Genomic DNA, 19,953 nt, shown 5'->3' on the forward strand with positions numbered 1-19,953 from the left:
GTTTGACCAAACTGCGGGAGGCAGTGGAAGACAGGAGTGCCTGGCGTGCTCTGGTCCATGGGGTCACGAAGAGTCGGACAGGACTAAACGACTAAACAACAACAAATATTCTGTTTCATAGAGTGGCTATGGACCAAAGCATCATATAAATATCTGTCAGTAACTACTAGGGAATGTGTACTAAAAATTGTGCATGGATAGTATTTAACACTGATGCACCTATCTTATATAAAGCAGAAATATTTTCCTCCCAATATGGTCTCTGTATATTCATCCTTGTGCAAGCTTTCCTGCTTGGACAAATCTGTTTACCAAACTCAACTTCACTGGGTTGCTTCTATGCATTGACCTGTAATTTGAGATGCCTCCCGGCTACAATTTAAAAAATGGGAGTGTTGCTTCAAACAGTCTGCTTCAAATAGTTACCCATATGATATATGTCAATAAGAGCACACTTTCCCCTCTTCTAAACTGGATACAAAAAGAAGCAGAAGCAATGGTTTACCTGAAAGGAAAAGTACGGCCACTTCAACAGTTTCTCTTGCTTCAATGTTGCTTGCTTCCATGCCAAATTGGATTCAGAGGTTATAGTATGTGCCACATCAGTGTGAGTAGGTTTGTAATGGGAGTCTTTGATCCTCCCGGCAGAGAACAATCCAAGGTTTTGCAATGCGTGACATTTATCTTGGGATCAAATCTATGGTATCTACAAATACCTTCCTCCAGAAAGTCTTGTACGAAACATGCATTCAGATCTGAAGCATGGCTGCCATCTATGACTACTACTACTAATGATAATATTTCTTTATCACCCTTCATCCAAGGATCACAGGGCAGTTTACAATATAAAAATACATCACACATACACAAATCCATTTATACATACAATGGTACCTTGGTTCTCAAACGCCTTGGTACTCAAACAACTTGGAACCCAAACACTGCAAACCCGGAAGTAAGTGTTCCAGTTTGCGAACTTTTTTCGGAAGCTGAACGTGTTCCGTTTTGAGTGCTACACTTCTGTTTTGAGTGCTACACTTCCATTTTGAGTGTTACGCTGAGGTCTGTCTGTTTTTGCTATTTATTTTGCATTTTTGTTTTTGAGGCTGTGTGTGTGTGTGTGAGAGAGAGAGAGAGAGAGAGAGAGAACCCAGTTCAGCTACTGATTGATTGATTGTATGACTGCAGTACATTCTGTATTTTAATGATTTCTGTATTTTAGTGTTTTGTTGGAAGCTGCCCAGAGTGGCTGGGGGAACCCGGCCAGATGGGCGGGGTATAAATAATAAATTATTATTATTATATTATTACATTGTTTATTGCTTTCATTTTATGGATCCATGGTCTTGTTAGATAGTAAAATTCATGTTAAATTGCTGTTTTTGGGGTTGTTTTTAAAAGTCTGGAACGGATTGATCCATTTTGCATTACTTTCTATGGGAAAGCGCGCCTTGGTTTTGGAACGCTTTGGTTTTGGAACGGACTCCCGGAACGGATTAAGTTTGACAACCAAGGTACCACTGTAAATACAAAGCTTGCAGGTGTTCTTAGATTTTAAAATGTGCCCCTGGGTCGCAAAAGTTGGTTTGGGATAGAAGGTGGCTTAAAAGCAGCCTTGTTTCCCTTTTACCCCCGAAAGCACCCTGCATGGTGTTGCTGTATTTTGTAAGGTCTTTGCTCCTATAAATCAGTGCCAATGGTTGCTTCCGCTTTGGTTCAGGGTAGGGATGGAAAGAGCTGTCAGTTTCAGTTCTCTCTGTTTCTCATTCTTTCCTATCTTAATTCAAGCCCTCCATGTTTTGCAGCAATTTGCTTAAAAACAACATCCTCATGAAAATTCAACAGCATTTTAATATGAATTTCTCCCAATAAACACATTTTTTGCAAGCATTGTGTATGTTATTTTCACTAACATATTCATTTTTATGCATTTCTCCCTAATGTATGTATTTTTGTAAACATTGCTTAGTTGAAGAACTGCATCACAAAATTCAGATACTGTAAGTGCAAATTTTGGCAGATGACTCTGTTTAGATTCTCATATTGTTTCAGAAAGGGTGAACTTGATAGATTCACCTGTGAATGCGAACTGGGAAATTGAATTCCTTCCCTTTTAAAAAATTAAATTGATCTTTATTGAAATTCAAAACAAAACCTACATACAAAACCTACAAATAAAAAGCACACACACATATATAAATAAAATCAATTAATACAGAAACTAACAAATAAATATATATAACCGCTATCTCTCAAAACCTTTCAAATCATATCATATACTGTACTGCCTATTTTAGCATAAACATAAATTCTATAAATCAAATAAATCAAATCATACAATTTCTTATATCAACATATAACCAACAATCACTCCTTTCCCTTGAGTAGACTTCCACTTGTCATCATCCCGAGTTATTAGATTCTCATACATCAATACTGCATCCCATTTTCTCTTCATATTATGCTATACACATGGAAATTGAATTCCTTCCACATCCCTAGGGTAGTGCCAGCTCCCAGCTTTGGAACAAGGGAAAGGCAAGGGAGAATGCTTGCATGAGTTTTGAGAGCCCTGAGAAGTCAGTCCTACGCTCTGGGAAGATGCAATGTGGGCACAGGAAATACAACTTTCAAACTGTTGAAATTAGAAAAATAATAATCAGGAAATAATTGGGAGGGGGAAAAAACCCAACCAAAACATTTTTAAGAATGAGCACTATAAATAGCAGAGAAAAATCCTGATGGTAACCGTAAGTGGGAAAAAAAAAAGGTTTATTATATTAATAATAAGCACAGAGCAAAGAAAATAACCATTAACCACAAGCAGTAATGGTTCCTTACAGATGGTTTCAGAATGTCATAATGAGCCACTGTAAGTTGCAGGAAATGTCTAAAGCAAAAGGAAATATTTCTCAAAGAAAAACATTTGCCAAACACTGTAATAGAGAGAAGTTAAAAACAGAGGTTTGTCTCTTGCAATTGAAAGAATGCACTTTTGGAACCTTTAATTAGTTGTGAAGTAATAAAAACAATGAATGGCACCCAAGGGATGAGACTGATAACTACTGTGGGTCTAAAATGATCGGTCGGAGGCAAGTTACTATGTTTAGACATTGCACTAGTCCTTCTGGCCACCATTAAATATTATAGGCTTTATGGTATACAGCTGAGAAAAGCAAAGTGAGGATTTCGGCATTCTCTGTCTGGACTGAAGCAAAGCACTCAAAAAATGTAGCATCTATTCACAAAAATCCTAGATCAGTTTTCATCCTTTATTGCTTAGTACCATGTACAGCAGTCACCTCAACACAGACAGAATATGTGCACTTTGGCTTTCAAATATACTTGTTACCGATTCATGGGAACATTCTATAATTATAAAGTAAATCAGTGATTACCCCCTTGGCCCATCCAGCTCAGGTGTAATGGGACACCTTGGACTCTCAGACTCCCTGCTCCCTTCCACTCTTTTGCATGCTGGAGGAGGAGAAGGCAGGTATCTACTTCTGCTTTTAACCAAACTCAGGACACATCCTCACCATACGTGTGGTTTACCTCAAAGAATCCTGGGAAGTGTAGTTTATCCTCATAGAGCTACATTTGCCAGGATCTGGTGTGGATGTGACACCGGTTACCTCAGATAGATGTGGTTTTGTACAATGGGTGGTGAGAACGAGCAAGGCTCCAACTGTTGTTTTAAATGTTCGATTCTAAAACCATTAGTGGTCACATCTTGTGGTGACAGATTTGGTGTCAATTATGTATTTGCAAATTTATGAAGTTCTTTCTGTCTTCAGTGTAGTGCAAATGAATCTACTTGGCCCAGATGCTAGTTCTAGAATTTCTAGACATGTCTAATAGGGGAAGAGGACAACTGTTTCTTCACACTGTTCATTATTTTGTAGACTTCCATCATATTCCCCCTTTGTCTCCCCCCCTTTTTTCTAAAGTAAATGAGCCTTTGGGTTGTATCTGACTAAGTCACACTGTGTTCAGAACAGCAGATGCAGGAGTGGATTGGTGGGATGTGAAAAGTGACTGGATTGTGCCCCTAGTGCGCAAGTGCGCTTAATTGTTTACAGGAATAGTCACTCTGTGTGCAGAACCAATAAGCTTGCCCGAGTGGGAAGTGCTCCTGGAAAAGAACTACAAATGTGGACTGCGGTCCAGATCCGAGGGCCTTCTGGCAGTTCCCTCAGTGCAAGAAGTGAGGTTACAGGGAACAAGGCAGAGGGTCTTCTCAGTAGTGGCACTCTCCCTGTGGAATGCCCTCCCATCAGATGTCAAGGAAATAAACAACTATCTGACTTTTAGAAGACACCTGAAGGCAGTCCTGTTTAGGGAAGTTTTGAATGGGTATAAATATATTAATAATAATAATAATAGTAATAATAATAATAATAATAATAATAATAATAATAATAATTTATTAATTTTACACAATAAAGCAAGACATACATAACATATTCTCCCCCTTCTTCTACTCCCCCCGAGCCCTCTCCTGCCACGAGAGAGTCCCATGCAAAGTGGATAGTTGAAGGTGGTCCATTTTATAGTTGGGTTTGTCCCCTCCTCCCTCTCCCCCCCAGAGCCCCCTCCTGCCACCAGGGAGCTCTAGGATGGCGAGGGAAGATAAAGGAGGGTGTCCACCCAACTATCTATCTATACATATCTTATAAAAAAGAAAAGCCCCACCCCCCACAAAAAATGAAAAAAGAAAGGAAAAACAGAAAAATAAAAACAGAAAAAAGAAGAAAAATATCATATCCATTCATTATCCATAAACATTATTTTGAAGGCTTCCCCTACCTCCCCCCTTCCCCGGTCTTCATTTTTAATTCTCCTTTAACAGTTTTCTTATCATTATCCCTTTTCTTTTTGCCAATTTTTCTAACCTTATTTTAAATATACTAATCCTTTTTCTTATAACTTCTTACAACATTCTAAATTTAATATTATCATTTTCATAACATATCTTAATTCAACCTATTCAAAATCTATTTTCTTCCCTTGCCTAATTTTTCCTCCAAAAACCTCCATAACTTTTAAACCATTTTTTTCATTCCCAATTTTAATTAGCTATATGTCTATCCTCTAATATACCTTCTCTCCCCCTATTCCCAGCTAACCCCTTCCATTCCTCCAGCAAGTTCCATAATTGTCAGTCCAGTTTTCAGTCCTTTTAATCAGTCCTAGTATTCAAATGTCCATTTGTAGTATTATTATTATTATTATTATTATTATTATTATTATTATTAAACGTATTATAAATGAAAACGTTACGAAACATCTCCGGCTTTCCAAAGGGAATCAAACCTGAATAAGTGCTGTACCCCTTGGAACCTCCCACCACTTTGAGATCTGGAGTGAGTGTTACAATTATATACAACTGGCTGTCATAAGGAAAGCACTTTCCATTTAAATTCTTGCTTCTTGAAGTTCAGTATTAGTGAAACTCATCCGAGACAAATTGGTACTGCAATGAGCGTCACAGGAAATATGCTGAATGACCTCAGAAATTTATCTTAAACAAAGGACTTCCAAGAACCATCAGTCAGAATAAGTCTCTTCAGTCTCAACATAGAACCAGGGTACAGAACGCTCCTAATCTTTTCTTTTCAAGTGCGCCCACAAATAGATATAATGCTGTATGGAGCAAAATTTAAAAACCACACTGAAGCAACATTGTAAAGCTATGTGAGAAAACAGCCTGCTTTGCTCCCACAGTCTGTGTCAACTGTCACTTGGGGGAGCGCAGCTGTTTTACGATTGCCCAGCTGAAGCTTTTAATACTGATCCCATACAAAGTCAGATTTTGTTCTGTACACATTGGTGGACGCTTAACTCTTTTAAAAGCATATTAAAAATTCTTGGCCTGGCGACATAAACATTTCGGGATTCAGAAACATATCAGGATAAGCAAGGCTACGGGCCTTCCTTGAACTTTTCTTCAGTTTTCCCTTTCTAGACTAAAACAAACACATTTGGGCTTGTCTAAAAAAAATAAAACAAAGAATTCTGGCTTTCCATTTGGTGAGAATGTTCTCAGGGGAGGGAAAAAGCAGCCTGATTATTTCTGGATTAAAAAACAACAACTATTCCCTAAGCAAGTTCACTTTTGTGTAATATAATAATCATAATAAAAAAATTCTTTCAGTAGCACCTTAAAGACCAACTAAGTTTTTATTTTGGTATGAGCTTTCGTGTGCATGCACACTTCATCAGATACACTGAAACAGAAGAGTCAGGCCCATACAGAGGGTGGTGGGGGTGGGAGGGAATGGGTGCTTGAGGAAGACCTTTCATTGCCTACAGACAGCCACCCAATCTTAAACAACTCCTCACCCACAATAATACCACCACCAGACTTAACATGGACACTGGTACCAGAGCCTGCAATAAACCCAGATGCCAACTTTGCTGCCACATACACCCGGACAACATCATTACTGGCCCCAACAACATCCAACATACCATCTCAGGACTATTTAATTGCTCATCTTCTAACATTGTGTATGCCATCAAATGCCAACAGTGCCCTTCAGCTCTCTATATTGGACAAACAGGCCAAACCCTACGCCAAAGGATAAATGGACATAAATCTGACATCAGGAACCACAAGACAGAGAAACCAGTAGGAGAACACTTCAATCTCCCAGGACATTCTATACAAGATCTCAAAGCAGCTGTTTTATTACAGAAAAATTTCAGGAACAGACTGGAAAGAGAAGTTGCTGAATTGGAACTCATTACCAAGCTTAAAACCATGGAGCCACCTGGGATGAAGAAAGACATAGGATTCTTATCTCATTATGCATGATCAAGCTTTCTTTAGCGCCTCAGCCCTTGCTTCCCTGTGGGGTTGATTCATGATAGTAGCGTGGCAAACCCGCTAATCCTTAGGTTTAGCTAGAGTAATACTGGCAAACCAGTACAGTGTTAGGAATAGGAAGGTGAGGTTTGGGTCAATTGTGCTGGAAGAAGCTGGATGGACCTGGAGAGGTTCGGTTCAAACTGGTTTGATCTAGCCTGACAGGGGAAGATCGGAATGGGTCATGCTGAGGTGAGAAGAGCACAATGAATCCCTATGGGGAGTTTGGAAAGTTACTGGAGATCATGAGATCGATGGGAGGGGGATGTTTGATGAGCAGGACATGTGACAGGTATGGGATGTGAGAGATGTGCCACTGGCCACTTCCTCTATGGCGGAGAAGTTAGGGTGTTGGCAGGAAGTGACATCTACCTGTACATGTTTATGCATGAAGTCTGTTCTGGGATTGGTTGAAAGTTACATAGCTGGTTAATGTTTACCTGTCAAAGTTGCTGCAAATAAAAGCGAACCTCCGAGCTCCGCCCGGGGTTGTTCTTTTGGAAACTCAGCCTCGTCTCATGTCTCGTTTTGGGTTTAACCATTGCCACATATGGTGAATTCCGACGTGATTCAGCCCTACTCATAAGAAGACTCGAAGCAGTCTAGGTATACCACCGGCCACGGCCCCCTTTCGTGAGTATGGGTTCTCTTATTTCAGCTCAGGAGGACGGGAGCGCGCACCCGCAGGAGCTGAGAGAAATTCTGCGGAGTTTCGGTCAGACAGGCGTTAGTTTGGCAGAACTAGAGGAGTTGGTTGAGGAAATATCATTTAAATGCCCGTGGTACTCTCCAGAGGGATCCCCAGATTTAAAGACCTGGGATCGGGTAGGGAAGCAGTTACTTTTCCCCCCACGGGCTCCCGTCGAAGCGTTAAGGCTTTGGCGGAAATGCAGGAATGCAATTGAGTTGGGAGGGGTATCTATAGAGGGAAAGGCAACCCCCCTCCCTGAATCTCATTGCTCAGAGGGGACTGCTGTCACAGATTCCCCAAATTCAGTTCCGGAGGCTCTGGCTTTGCCATTGCCTTCAGGATCCTCTGTTTCATTGGCCACTTCTCTGTCGTCCCAGGAAAGGACGATGAGGGGTGCTGTTCGGCTTGGGTTTCAAGCAGAGCAGGCAAAAGGAACGTTGACCAGAGAAGAACTAGAGGAAGGGCTTTCTGCCTTCCCGGTCACACAGGGCTTAGATGCCCAAGGAGCAGCACAGTACCATTGGTCTGCGCTGCCTTTTCAGATTTTGAGAGAGCTTAGGAAGAGTAAGGCAGAGACAGGATTGCGTTCTACTTTCACAAGGGGATTGCTTGAGAGTGTTAGCACTTCTTATAATATGGTGCCACAGGATTGGAAGGATCTTTTCCGTATGTTGTTGTCTCCGGCTCAGTATATGGTATGGGACTCGGAATATCAAAAAGAGGCAATAGCAGCTGGAAATAATGGACATGGGCATTACATTGCTGACCAGTTGTATGGTGTGGGGGATTTTTCCACACTAGAACAGCAAGCTGTGGGAGTTCCTCATGCTGTCTATCCCATTATTTCCATGTGCGTACTTAAAGCACTGCGTAAGGTTCCTGACTCTGGGAAACCTTTAAGGTCCTTTTCAAACATTAAGCAAGGAGCTTCAGAGTCTTTCTCTGACTTTGTAGACAGGTTACAAGAGTCAATTCAAAGGCAAGTAGATAATCCCGAAGCCTGTGGAGAGCTTTTAAGGAGACTGTCTTTTGAGCAAGCTAACGCGGATTGTCGTAGGGTACTGCAGTCTGTGGTTGCACGCGGGAGTTACCAGATTGCTGATATGCTAAAGGCATGCTCCGACATTGGAACTAATGTATTCCAAATGGATGCATTAGCAGCTGCTTTGCGTAAAGGCAACAGACAGGAGGGCTACAGGCAGGGGGGCAGAGGAACTTGCTTCAATTGCAACCGGGCTGGCCACTATCGTGCTCAGTGTACGTTCCCTGGAGGGGGGGCTTTTGGAAACAACGAAATGGGACAAACAGTAAGACCCAAGAAGGTTTGCCCCATTTGCAACAAGGGATATCATTGGGCTAAACACTGTCGCAGTGCAAAACCCCAGCAAAATGCTCAAGTTCCCCCTCAGGGAAACTAGAAACCGGGCGGGCAGTACGCCCCGGCACAAATACTGCCATTTCTGCTACCGATGTCTCCAACGCTAAAGCGGCTACAAAAGGTAGCGCAGGGATTGATCTGATTAATCAAGAAGATCGATATATTCCAATCCCTGGTGTTGTAATTCTTATGCCGTCACAATTAAAGGGACCTCTCCCAGAGGGAACTGTGGGCTTAGTTCTTCCTCGATCATCAGCAGGGAAAAAAGGTATTTTTGTTATTCCAGGAGTGGTTGATTCAGATTATGAAGGTGTCATTCAGATTCAATTCGAAACTAACATGCCTATGACTTTAAAGCAGGGTGAATCCTTTGCACAGCTAGTTATAATTCCATATGTCCTACCGGCTGGAGGGCAGTCTGTTGTGCGAGGAACAGGCGGTTTCGGATCTACTGATCCTCCCCGCTCCCTGCATCCTAGCATTCTAGCAGTGACTGAGATAATCAAGGAGTCTAAACCCACCCGTGTGTATTTGTTGAACAACAGGTCCTTTGAGGGGGTGTTAGACTCTGGAGCTGACGTTTCCGTTGTGGCTGCCACTCATTGGCCTTCAGATTGGCCCACAGAGCAATCTCCTTCTGTGTGGGGTGTCGGAGGCTCTCAGTCAGCACGTCGCAGTTCCAAGTGGCTTACGGTAACAGCCCCTGGAGGGAATCGCACGGCTTTGCTTAAGCCTGTAATTCTTCCCATTCATGTCAATCTATGGGGAAGGGACCTGATGATTCAATTTCAATCTAAATTAGTAATAGATGATTAAAATTTGACATGGCTTGTTCAAAGCCTACTGCCTTACCACTGAAGTGGCGTTCCACTACCCCTGTTTGGGTTGAGCAGTGGCCACTTACACGGGAAAAAATTGTTATATTGAAGGAATTGGTTAAAGAGCAACTGGATGCGGGGCATATACAGAGTTCCCAAAGCCCCTTTAATACTCCAGTTTTTATTATAAAAAAAAAGGCCACTGGCAAGTGGAGACTTCTTCATGACCTTAGGAGAATAAATTTATTATTGGAACCAATGGGATCGAATCAGAGTGGGACTCCTAACCCTAATCTATTTCCTAGAGATTTTCAGGTGATGATCATTGATTTAAAAGATTGTTTTTTCTCCATTCCTTTGTGCAAAAAGGATAGAAAGTTTTTTGCATTCACAATTCCTGTATTAAATTTCCTAGAACCAACAGAGAGATTTGAATGGAAGGTTCTCCCACAGGGGATGCGTTGCAGCCCTAATTTATGCCAATATTATGTTGCACAGGCATTAAAACCCTTCAGACAGCGCCACCCTCAGGCGAGGATTTCTCACTATATGGATGACGTGCTCGTGGCCAGTCCAGTAATTGGGAGCGACTGGTTACAAGAATTAACTGATGATCTGGCTAAATTTGGTCTAAAAATTGCCCCAGAGAAGGTTCAGCTCAAGGAACCCTTCTTATATTTGGGACACAAATTGTTACAAACTTACTCTCATCCAGTAATTCCCCAGATAAAGATTGGAAAAACTATGACTTATGTGCAATTACAGCAGGTTCTTGGTTCTATAAATTGGATACGTCCTTATGTAGGCTTACCTACCAGTGCCTTAACTCCGCTTTTTGAAGCGTTGAGATTCCGGCAGGATCCAGCTGAAATAATCTCTCTTACACAAGATCAGGAGGCAGTATTAAAGCAAGTTAATGAGGCATTAAAACTGGTGTGGGTAGATAGGTGTGAAGACAATATTCCACTATCTTTAGTTATAATTCCAACTATTAAGTTGCCTACTGCAGCTCTTGTCCAAGAGAAGCAGGCGCAGGGTAAGAGGAAAGCGTCTTTGCTCATCTTGGAATGGTTATATTTACCCCATACACCGAATGCTACCATTTATCCAATGGCTCAGATGCTGGGAGATTTAATTTTCAAAGGAAGGGAGCGAAGTCAGATTTTAATTGGATTGGATTTGGTGAATATAGTTATCCCTCTACCCTTAAAGGAATGGGATAAAATGGTTTGTTTTTCTATGCCTCTGCAAGCTTCTCTGGCTGACTATGTTGGAACGGTGACGTATCACGTTCCTTCAGATCCACGCTTGCTGGCGTTGAATCAGGTCCCCGTTTCAGTTTACAGCATAATCTCTCACCAGCCCTTAAAGGGGGCGGTGACGGTGTTCACTGACGGAGGTGCTAAGTGGGGCTCTGTTGCCTGGTATCATCAAGGCTCCTGGAAGGTGAAAATCACCCCTCCTCAGAAGTCTGCCCAGCGCTCAGAATTGGCGGCTGTCATTCTGGCGCTACAGGAATTCTCTGGACGGGATGTTAATTTGATTTCAGATAGTCAGTATGTATGCCAAGTTGTTTTAGCATTGCCAGGTTCTTATGTAACACCTAACCTGGATGAGAACCTTTTAGGTTTGTTTTTGGCTTTGCAGAATCTTTTACAAGCTCGGAGATGTCAGTTGTACATTGCTCATATTCGTTCCCACCAGTCATTTCCTGGTTTTTTATCAGAAGGCAATGCAGTTGCAGATCAAGCTACAAGGGAGCAAATTTGTGCAGTGACACCTTTTGAAAGTCACTCTTTTTACCATCAAAATGCGAAGGCATTGGCACGGCAATTTAAGATTCCATTAGATCATGCTCGTGCTATTATTCAACAATGTCCTGAGTGTTCCAGAATTGTTGCAACCCCCTCCATTGGAGTAAATCCAAGGGGTTTGCAGGCTAATCAGGTGTGCGCACCTTTGCGATCATGGGAAAACCTAAACTTATTAAGACTGATAATGCTCCTTCCTATGTGAGTAAAGCTTTTGCAGACTTTTGTCAAGCTTGGGAAGTTGAGCACAGAACTGGCATTCCTTATAATTCAACTGGACAAGCAATTGTGGAAAGGATGAATAAGACGTTGAAGGACTCTCTTGAAAAACATAGAAAAAAGGGGGAATATACTACCCCTAGCCTTCCTTCTAGGCAGGAATGGCTTAGCAAAGTTCTCTTCACTTTAAATCATTTAAATATTACAAATTTGTCAACTCCAGCTGAAAACCATTTTGGTCACAGGGAAAGCCTTCCTCAGCCACTAGTCAGCTATCGACTATTGCCCAATCCTCAGTGGCAGGGACCAGCTAGGCTTATAACCTGGGGCAGGGGGTATGCTGCTATCTCCCCTTCTCTAACAGGTGACTCGGCAGGTGACCCGATTTGGCTGCCAGCGAGGTGTGTGAAGCCGTGGATCGATGGCGTGGCATCTAGGGCTGCAGCAGGAGGCGAAACTGCCACTGGAGATGGAGATCAGAATCTGCAGATACAGGATCCGCAACCGCAGAGGGAGTGCCAGCAGAGGGATCAGCCGCAGAGGGAGTGCCAGCAGAGGGATCCGCAGAGGGGCCGGGATCGAGTTCCATTGCAGCGTCACCGGATCACTTGGGGCCAAGTGAAAGCCTTGTCCATGCAGGCTGCTGATTTGCTGAGAGCGCATGGGGTTCCGATGACACCTGAGAATCATCTCCTTGCTGCCTTTTCCTGTTTGGCATCCAATTCTGTGGAACCGCGGGATCATGACTACCATCGGCCACAGTGAAGAAGGACTGATGGATATTGCTTTGTTGTTTACAGGAAGGTTTCTCCTCCGTTGAGGAAGTGAATTATATTGTTTTAGGTTTGAAACACACGTTGAAGCTATTGGACCCTCAGTTTCTGAGAGACTCAGTAATCCTATTGCACTGATACAAAGTTTACATGAGAAAACTGTTACAGTATGTTGAAGGATGTTTATTTTCTATTTTTGATACATTGTTATTTATATCTGATGCCAAATGTGTGAATGTTACAAGGTTGCAAGTGCTACCGTAATTTTGACAGCAAGTGCTCGTAAAAGCAGCAACATAGTTTTCGCACAAGCATTCTGTACCCTTACATCGTTTCTTCCCCTGTCAGCCTAGGTTCGTTTTTTAAATGAAAGAAAGGGGACATGTGGGGTTGATTCATGATAGTAGCGTGGCAAACCCGCTAATCCTTAGGTTTAGCTAGAGTAATACTGGCAAACCAGTACAGTGTTAGGAATAGGAAGGTGAGGTTTGGGTCAATTGTGCTGGAAGAAGCTGGATGGACCTGGAGAGGTTCGGTTCAAACTGGTTTGATCTAGCCTGACAGGGGAAGATCGGAATGGGTCATGCTGAGGTGAGAAGAGCACAATGAATCCCTATGGGGAGTTTGGAAAGTTACTGGAGATCATGAGATCGATGGGAGGGGGATGTTTGATGAGCAGGACATGTGACAGGTATGGGATGTGAGAGATGTGCCACTGGCCACTTCCTCTATGGCGGAGAAGTTAGGGTGTTGGCAGGAAGTGACATCTACCTGTACATGTTTATGCATGAAGTCTGTTCTGGGATTGGTTGAAAGTTACATAGCTGGTTAATGTTTACCTGTCAAAGTTGCTGCAAATAAAAGCGAACCTCCGAGCTCCGCCCGGGGTTGTTCTTTTGGAAACTCAGCCTCGTCTCATGTCTCGTTTTGGGTTTAACCATTGCCACACTTCCCCCCCCCCCACCGCAGGACCAATTGCAGTCATCAGCAGTCATTAACAGCCATCTACAGGTTTACCACTCCCATCAGCCCATCACCCATTCCCACCCACCCCCACCACCCTCTGTATATATATAAGGGTCTGACACTTCCGTTTCCAGTGTATCTGAAGAAGTGTGCATGCACACGAAAGCTCATACCAAAATAAAAACTTAGTTGGTCTTTAAGGTGCTACTGAAGGAATTTTTTTATTTTGCTTCGACTCAGACCTACCTGTAACTATAATAATCATAATAATCATGATTGCTCTTTAAGCCCACCTTTGCCAGCCATGTGCCCTTCAGATGCTTTGGGCAACAAGTCACACCCAGCACCTGGTCTGTTTAGGGTGATTATTGTCTTCCTGAAGATCGGATGTGGTAACAACAGACCATGGCTATCTGTGCTGTCTGTAGGAATGCTTAGAGCTGTGGTAAAACCTATCCTAGCAGAGCCCTGACTTAGTTTTCTTTGTCTTCCTTTGCCTCTTTCTGAATCAAAAACTGCCATTTCACTTTGGAAATATATCAGGATTGCAACATTCTTAGCTGCAGAGTTGCAGGGGAGAGTCTGCCTCCTTCTCCAGTGGTTCTCCCTATTCAGAACATTTTTCAAAGGGCCTCCAGCAGTTTGTGAGTATTTTGCCGGATTCAGGGACATACTGTTTGCACATTTAAACTGGATTAAAGTGCTGTCCTGCCCTATCAAAACAAATCCACTTTTTTATTTTTACTTTTTTTCTTAAATGGACCTCTTGTGGTTTGGAAAGTAATGGCCAATGTATTTGAAAAATGTGGGATGAACAAATGTTTAACAGGAAGGCATGAAGACACCCCACAAGCAAATCAGGATGAATGAATGGTGAATGTTGGCATCCGTCTGTCTGCAAAGACAATTGAGTGTGTCTCTGGTGGTGAAGTCATACTGCTGTGTTAGTAGCACTGGAGTGACTTCCCCAGGGCTCAAACCTGGACAGTGTGTATGGAGATCCTGGGCTGCCCAGATGACAAGACCCCTGTCTCGGCCTTGCTGATGTGGTCCAAAGGAAAGGAAAGCAATATGGTTTGCTCCAACTTGGCTGCAGGAGTTGTCAGAAGGAGGTGTACAAGGCTCCACCCAACCATCTTAAGGACTCCACTCCAGATTTGTGTGGGATTCACTCCTTAGCCTTTTCTTCTCCCAAAGATATCCCAAAAGTCAGCAGAGGCTTAGGATAGAATTTTCCATCTTCTATATGGGCTACCTTCCCATTCTGATGAACCCCACCTGCCCCTTCTACAGCCTTCTTGACCATTGGGCCCACTATTGGTCTCATCTGCTCAGTTTTTCAGAGCCTGTCTTTGCATGTAGGGGAAGTCCCAAACTCACTGAGGGTTTGAGACCCATTGACTACCGTCACCTGGTTTAGCCAGTCAGTCAAAGCTTTTTCCAGGTTGTGTCCACTGTTGCATGCTGACAGTTTCTAGGAGCCACAGGTGAGAGCTGACTGCTGGGTGGGGACCAAAAATGGAGAAACTACCCCAGAAGGTGCAGGTGATATATTCACATGGGGATCAGCCAATTGGTACTTGATTGAGGGCTCTTCAAAATGACTTGTATTTTGGCATGCATCTCAGTTTGCTTCTGCAGTGGTTAGACCATGTCCATTCTTTATTGGGCAGTAATTTTGATTTGTTTACAGGTTACAGTTATAGGACAATGAATATTCATCATATGGGTTGTATAGGGTGTTAGGGGAGGGGTAGTACCTCTGGTAGGGGATATACAGGGCCGGCCTGTATACAAGGCTGGGTGGCGCAATGCGCCAGGGCGCCGGGGCGCCAGGGGGCGCCACGCTGCGGCGCCCACCAGACAGCTGTGCTGCGCCTGCCACCAGACAGCTGAAGGACTCCCATCGGACTGCTGCCCGCCCGGAAGGCTGCCTCTTGCCTTTCCCATCTGCCCCTTGGCGAAGGGGCCCTCGGCATGCCGGCGGGGGCTGCCGAAGCGCCAAGGCCCACCACGATGCACGCGCGCTTCGCCAAACCCTTGCAGCGCGTGAGGGCTGCCGGGAGGCAGCCGACCGCCGAGGGCGAGCCCCGGAGCCTCTGCCTCTTCCCCGCTGTAAAAAGGTGAAATGGCGGGGGGGCGGGCACCGGAGGGATCTTTGAACCACAGCGCCGGGTATCCTTGAGACGGCCCTGGGGACATATAATGCTCCTTCTGGGTTAGTTTCTCCATTTTTGGTCCCCACCCAGCAGTTGCTTCTCCACAATTCTCATACGTACAGTATATGCAGTTCCACTATTCTCAGATAGGCATTATTATATGCAGCATTATGCTATTATACCATATTAAAAGCATAGAAAGCACTGCTAATAACAAAGCCAGTGGAAGTGATGATATTCCAGCTGAACTATTTAAAATTTTAAAAGATGATGCTGTTAAGGTGCTACACCCAATATGCCAGCAAGTTTGGAAAACTCAGCAATGGCCAGAGGATTGGAGAAGATCAGTCTACGTCCCAATTCCAAAGAAGGGCAGTGCCAAAGAATGCTCCAACTACCGCACAATTGCGCTCATTTCACACGCTAGCAAGGTCATGCTTAAAATTCTACAAGGCAGGCTTAGGCAGTATGTGGACCGAGAACTCCCAGAAGTGCAAGCTGGATTTCGAAAGGGCAGAGGAACCAGAGACCAAATAGCAAACATGCGCTGGATTATGGAGAAAGCTAGAGAGTTCCAGAAAAACGTCTACTTCTGCTTCATTGACTATGCAAAAGCCTTTGACTGTGTCGACCACAGCAAACTATGGCAAGTTCTTAAAGAAATGGGAGTGCCTGATCACCTCATCTGTCTCCTGAGAAATCTCTATGTGGGACAAGAAGCTACAGTTAGAACTGGATATGGAACAACTGATTGGTTCAAAATTGGGAAAGGAGTACGACAAGGTTGTATATTGTCTCCCTGCTTATTTAACTTATATGCAGAATTCATCATGCGAAAGGCTGGACTAGATGAATCCCAAGCAGGAATTAAGATTGCCGGAAGAAATATCAACAACCTCAGATATGCAGATGACACAACCTTGATGGCAGAAAGTGAAGAGGAATTAAAGAACCTTTTAATGAGGGTGAAAGAGGAGAGCGCAAAATATGGTCTGAAGCTCAACATCAAAAAAACCAAGATCATGGCCACTGGTCCCATCACCTCCTGGCAAATAGAAGGGGAAGAAATGGAGGCAGTGAGAGATTTTACTTTCTTGGGCTCCTTGATCACTGCAGATGGTGACAGCAGTCACGAAATTAAAAGACGCCTGCTTCTTGGGAGAAAAGCAATGACAAACCTAGACAGCATCTTAAAAAGCAGAGACATCACCTTGCCGACAAAGGTCCATATAGTTAAAGCTATGGTTTTCCCAGTAGTGATGTATGGAAGTGAGAGCTGGACCATAAAGAAGGCTGATCGCCGAAGAATTGATGCTTTTGAATTATGGTGCTGGAGGAGACTCTTGAGAGTCCCATGGACTGCTAGAAGATCAAACCTATCAATTCTTAAGGAAATCAGCCCTGAGTGCTCCCTGGAAGGACAGATCGTGAAGCTGAGGCTCCAATACTTTGGCCACCTCATGAGAAGAGAAGAATCCTTGGAAAAGACCCTGATGTTGGGAAAGATTGAGGGCACTAGGAGAAGGGGACGACAGAGGACAAGATGGTTGGACAGTGTTCTCGAAGCTACGAACATGAGTTTGACCAAACTACGGGAGGCAGTGCAAGACAGGAGTGCCTGGCGTGCTATGGTCCATGGGGTCACGAAGAGTCGGACACGACTAAACGACTAAACAACAAAAAACATATACCAGGTTCCCTAAAGTAACAAGACATACATACACAAATACATACCACAAAGTGCATAATTATACAAAAACATATGTGTTTATAAAACTATGCATATGATACATAAAATATATCCCTTTTTCTACAAAAATGAATTACATTATTGAAAATTTATTGAAAGCAGTGTTTATCTTTATCTAACCTCTCCTAAAATGCAAAATTATATGCCAAATTATGCTACTGAAATATAGAACCAAGTGGGGCTTGACTCGTTTATACATATTGTAGCTTGAGATTTTCATAAAACTCCACCCATGCTTAGGCTTTTTAAAACAGTGCATCTGAATAGCTGCTGAACACAGGGATTTTCTTACTGAGTCCCATAACTCAGCTGAGCCCACAGTCCTTCCACATAAAATTCCATTCCTGGGTACTCCCAAGCTTTCTTACAGCATTACAGCAGAATGGGAGCCAGAAATGGTTGCTGATCTACCGAAAGTCACCCAAAGATCTAGGAGCACGGGACAGGCTGGGTTGCAGCTGGAAGGCTTGGTGCCTTGCGGATCCCTATTCTAGTTGGTTTATTAGCTCCAAGAGTCTAGACTTCTGCATTTCTAAACATCACTGGGCCGAGCAGGTTTTCCTATTCTTCAATGCAATCTGATTATGATCATCTCTGCTATTTCCAGCCGAATGCTGAACTGTGTGCAGACACAAACGGGCTGGAGCCACCTCCAAAGTAAATGAAGGGCCACCCAAGTGATAATCAAGTTAGCATGTTGACATGCAGTCAGCAGAGAAATCATTGGGGGTTGGGAAATTGGTGGCCTGTGGCTGCATTTAAACACAATGATGTCTGATGACTCATGCTTAGTTATTAATGCGAACCCAGAGATAAGGTATTTGACAAGAACACACGGTTGTGTGCACAGAAACGAAGAATGTTATTTAATACCAGGAATATCAGATGGGCCTTTAAAAAGGCTTGCTGAAATCATTCAAGGGTGGGAATTGAATGCCGGCTGCATTATCACCAACAAGAAGTCAAACAATGAAGCATTGTAGGCATGCTGTACAGCAAAGGTTAGTGTGCGAGGAAGACATCAGTTAAAGTCGGCTGAGATAAATCTTTTCCACCGTGGCCAACTCTGTTCAGCACAATCTGATTTTAAAACATTCATGTAGAAAATAATAATAATGTGATATTCATGTGGGAGAACGGTGCAAGTTACAAAGGACAGTAAATGACAGCTAAGTCAAGACACATCCATACAGCAGGTTAGAAAGGTGTGGGTAGTCCAGGGAACACCTTTCTTTCTACAAACAGCTTAGACACAGAACTGTTTTAGACTGCACTGCTCCTCCCAGAAAATAAAGGCAGACTTGCAAAGGTTGACCTCAAGGAACAGTGCCTGAAATACATCAGGGGTGATAGTGAAGTTCTCCTAAGCCAGGCATGGACATATATTTTGGGGGCTCATAAAAAACCCACATCCAATAGATGGCAAGCTTTTAAAGCCCACAAGCTTCTTCTCCCACAGAACAAAATCTCAATGTAGGCCCCCTCCACAATCCACAAATCTCAAGGTAGGCCTCCACAATCCACAAACTGGCTGGGCAGTGGGAGAGCCAGCATCATATTTAGAAGAATGGAACTATAGAGCTGGAAGGCACACCAAGGGTCAGGTCCAACCTCCTGCCATGCAGGAATCACAGGTGAATGGTGGGAAAAGAGAGACTTCTCAAATTCTTGCTAATCCACTATATGTGACGGACCTGAGGAAATGCACACATGCCTTCAGCATGGTGGGTCACAAGATGTGTGCTGGCTTTTTATAGTTAATAGTGGCTGATTTGCCATCAGCAAACATCCACCACCTCAGGAATCTAAAGTGGGACATTTATGTACATTACTGCTGCTTCTTTTGGCAAAAAATGAGGTTGTTGTTGTTTAGTCGTGTCCGACTCTTCGTGACCCCATGGACCAGAGCATGCCAGGTACTCCTGTCTTCCACTGCCTCCCGCAGTTTGGTCAGACTCATGTTCATAGCTTCGAGAACACTGTCCAACCATCTCGTCCTCTGTCGTCCCCTTCTCCTTGTGCCCTCTATCTTTCCCAGCATCAGGGTCTTTTCCAGGGAGCATTCTCTTCTCATGAGGTGGCCAAAGTATTGGAGCCTCAGCTTCAGGATCTGTCCTTCCAGTGAGCACTCCAAAGAGGTATGAGTACTCATATACTGTATTGATAAAAGTGTTTTGGCTGCCAGTACAAAGTTTCTGCCAAGGGCAGCAAAAGAAGAAAAAAGGGGAGGGGGAGAAAAAGAGTACTATCACACAAAAAAGCTTCCATTATAATTGCATGCTTCAGAAATTTTGGGGAGACTGTGGACTGAACAATACTTGCCTAAAAACAACCACGGCTGCATTTGATTTTTGGAATACATATATCATAAGGCTTGGCTGCTCAGGTTGTTGTGTAATCAACCCCAAATCTTTTACGTATTTTCCCCCTCTTCCAGTTGTAACTTTGGAATGACACAGTAGGGCGTGATGACAGATTTAATGCATTCTTGTCCTCCATCTGCTCCCCAGTATGTCA

The 19,953-nt window shown here is 43.4% G+C and overlaps 1 protein-coding gene across 1 annotated transcript; it reads left to right on the forward strand.

The window, feature by feature from the left end:
• Nucleotides 1-7,758: 7,758 nt before the first annotated feature.
• Nucleotides 7,759-8,999, forward strand: LOC148687676 (endogenous retrovirus group K member 9 Gag polyprotein-like). Its single transcript, XM_088659074.1, has one exon. It carries the CDS (start codon nt 7,949-7,951, stop codon nt 8,978-8,980), a length of 1,032 nt encoding a protein of 343 aa, XP_088515200.1. The 5' UTR covers nt 7,759-7,948; the 3' UTR covers nt 8,981-8,999.
• The last annotated feature ends 10,954 nt before the right edge of the window (nt 9,000-19,953 follow it).

Source organism: Zootoca vivipara, chromosome 1 (assembly GCF_965207765.1).
Source record: "Zootoca vivipara chromosome 1, rZooViv2.hap1.1, whole genome shotgun sequence".
Classification (NCBI taxonomy): Eukaryota; Metazoa; Chordata; class Lepidosauria; order Squamata; family Lacertidae; genus Zootoca; species Zootoca vivipara.

Bases quoted from the DNA above. Each gene is read 5' to 3' on its own strand.
- LOC148687676 (XM_088659074.1), top strand. From the start codon at position 7,949: ATGAGGGGTGCTGTTCGGCTTGGGTTTCAAGCAGAGCAGGCAAAAGGA.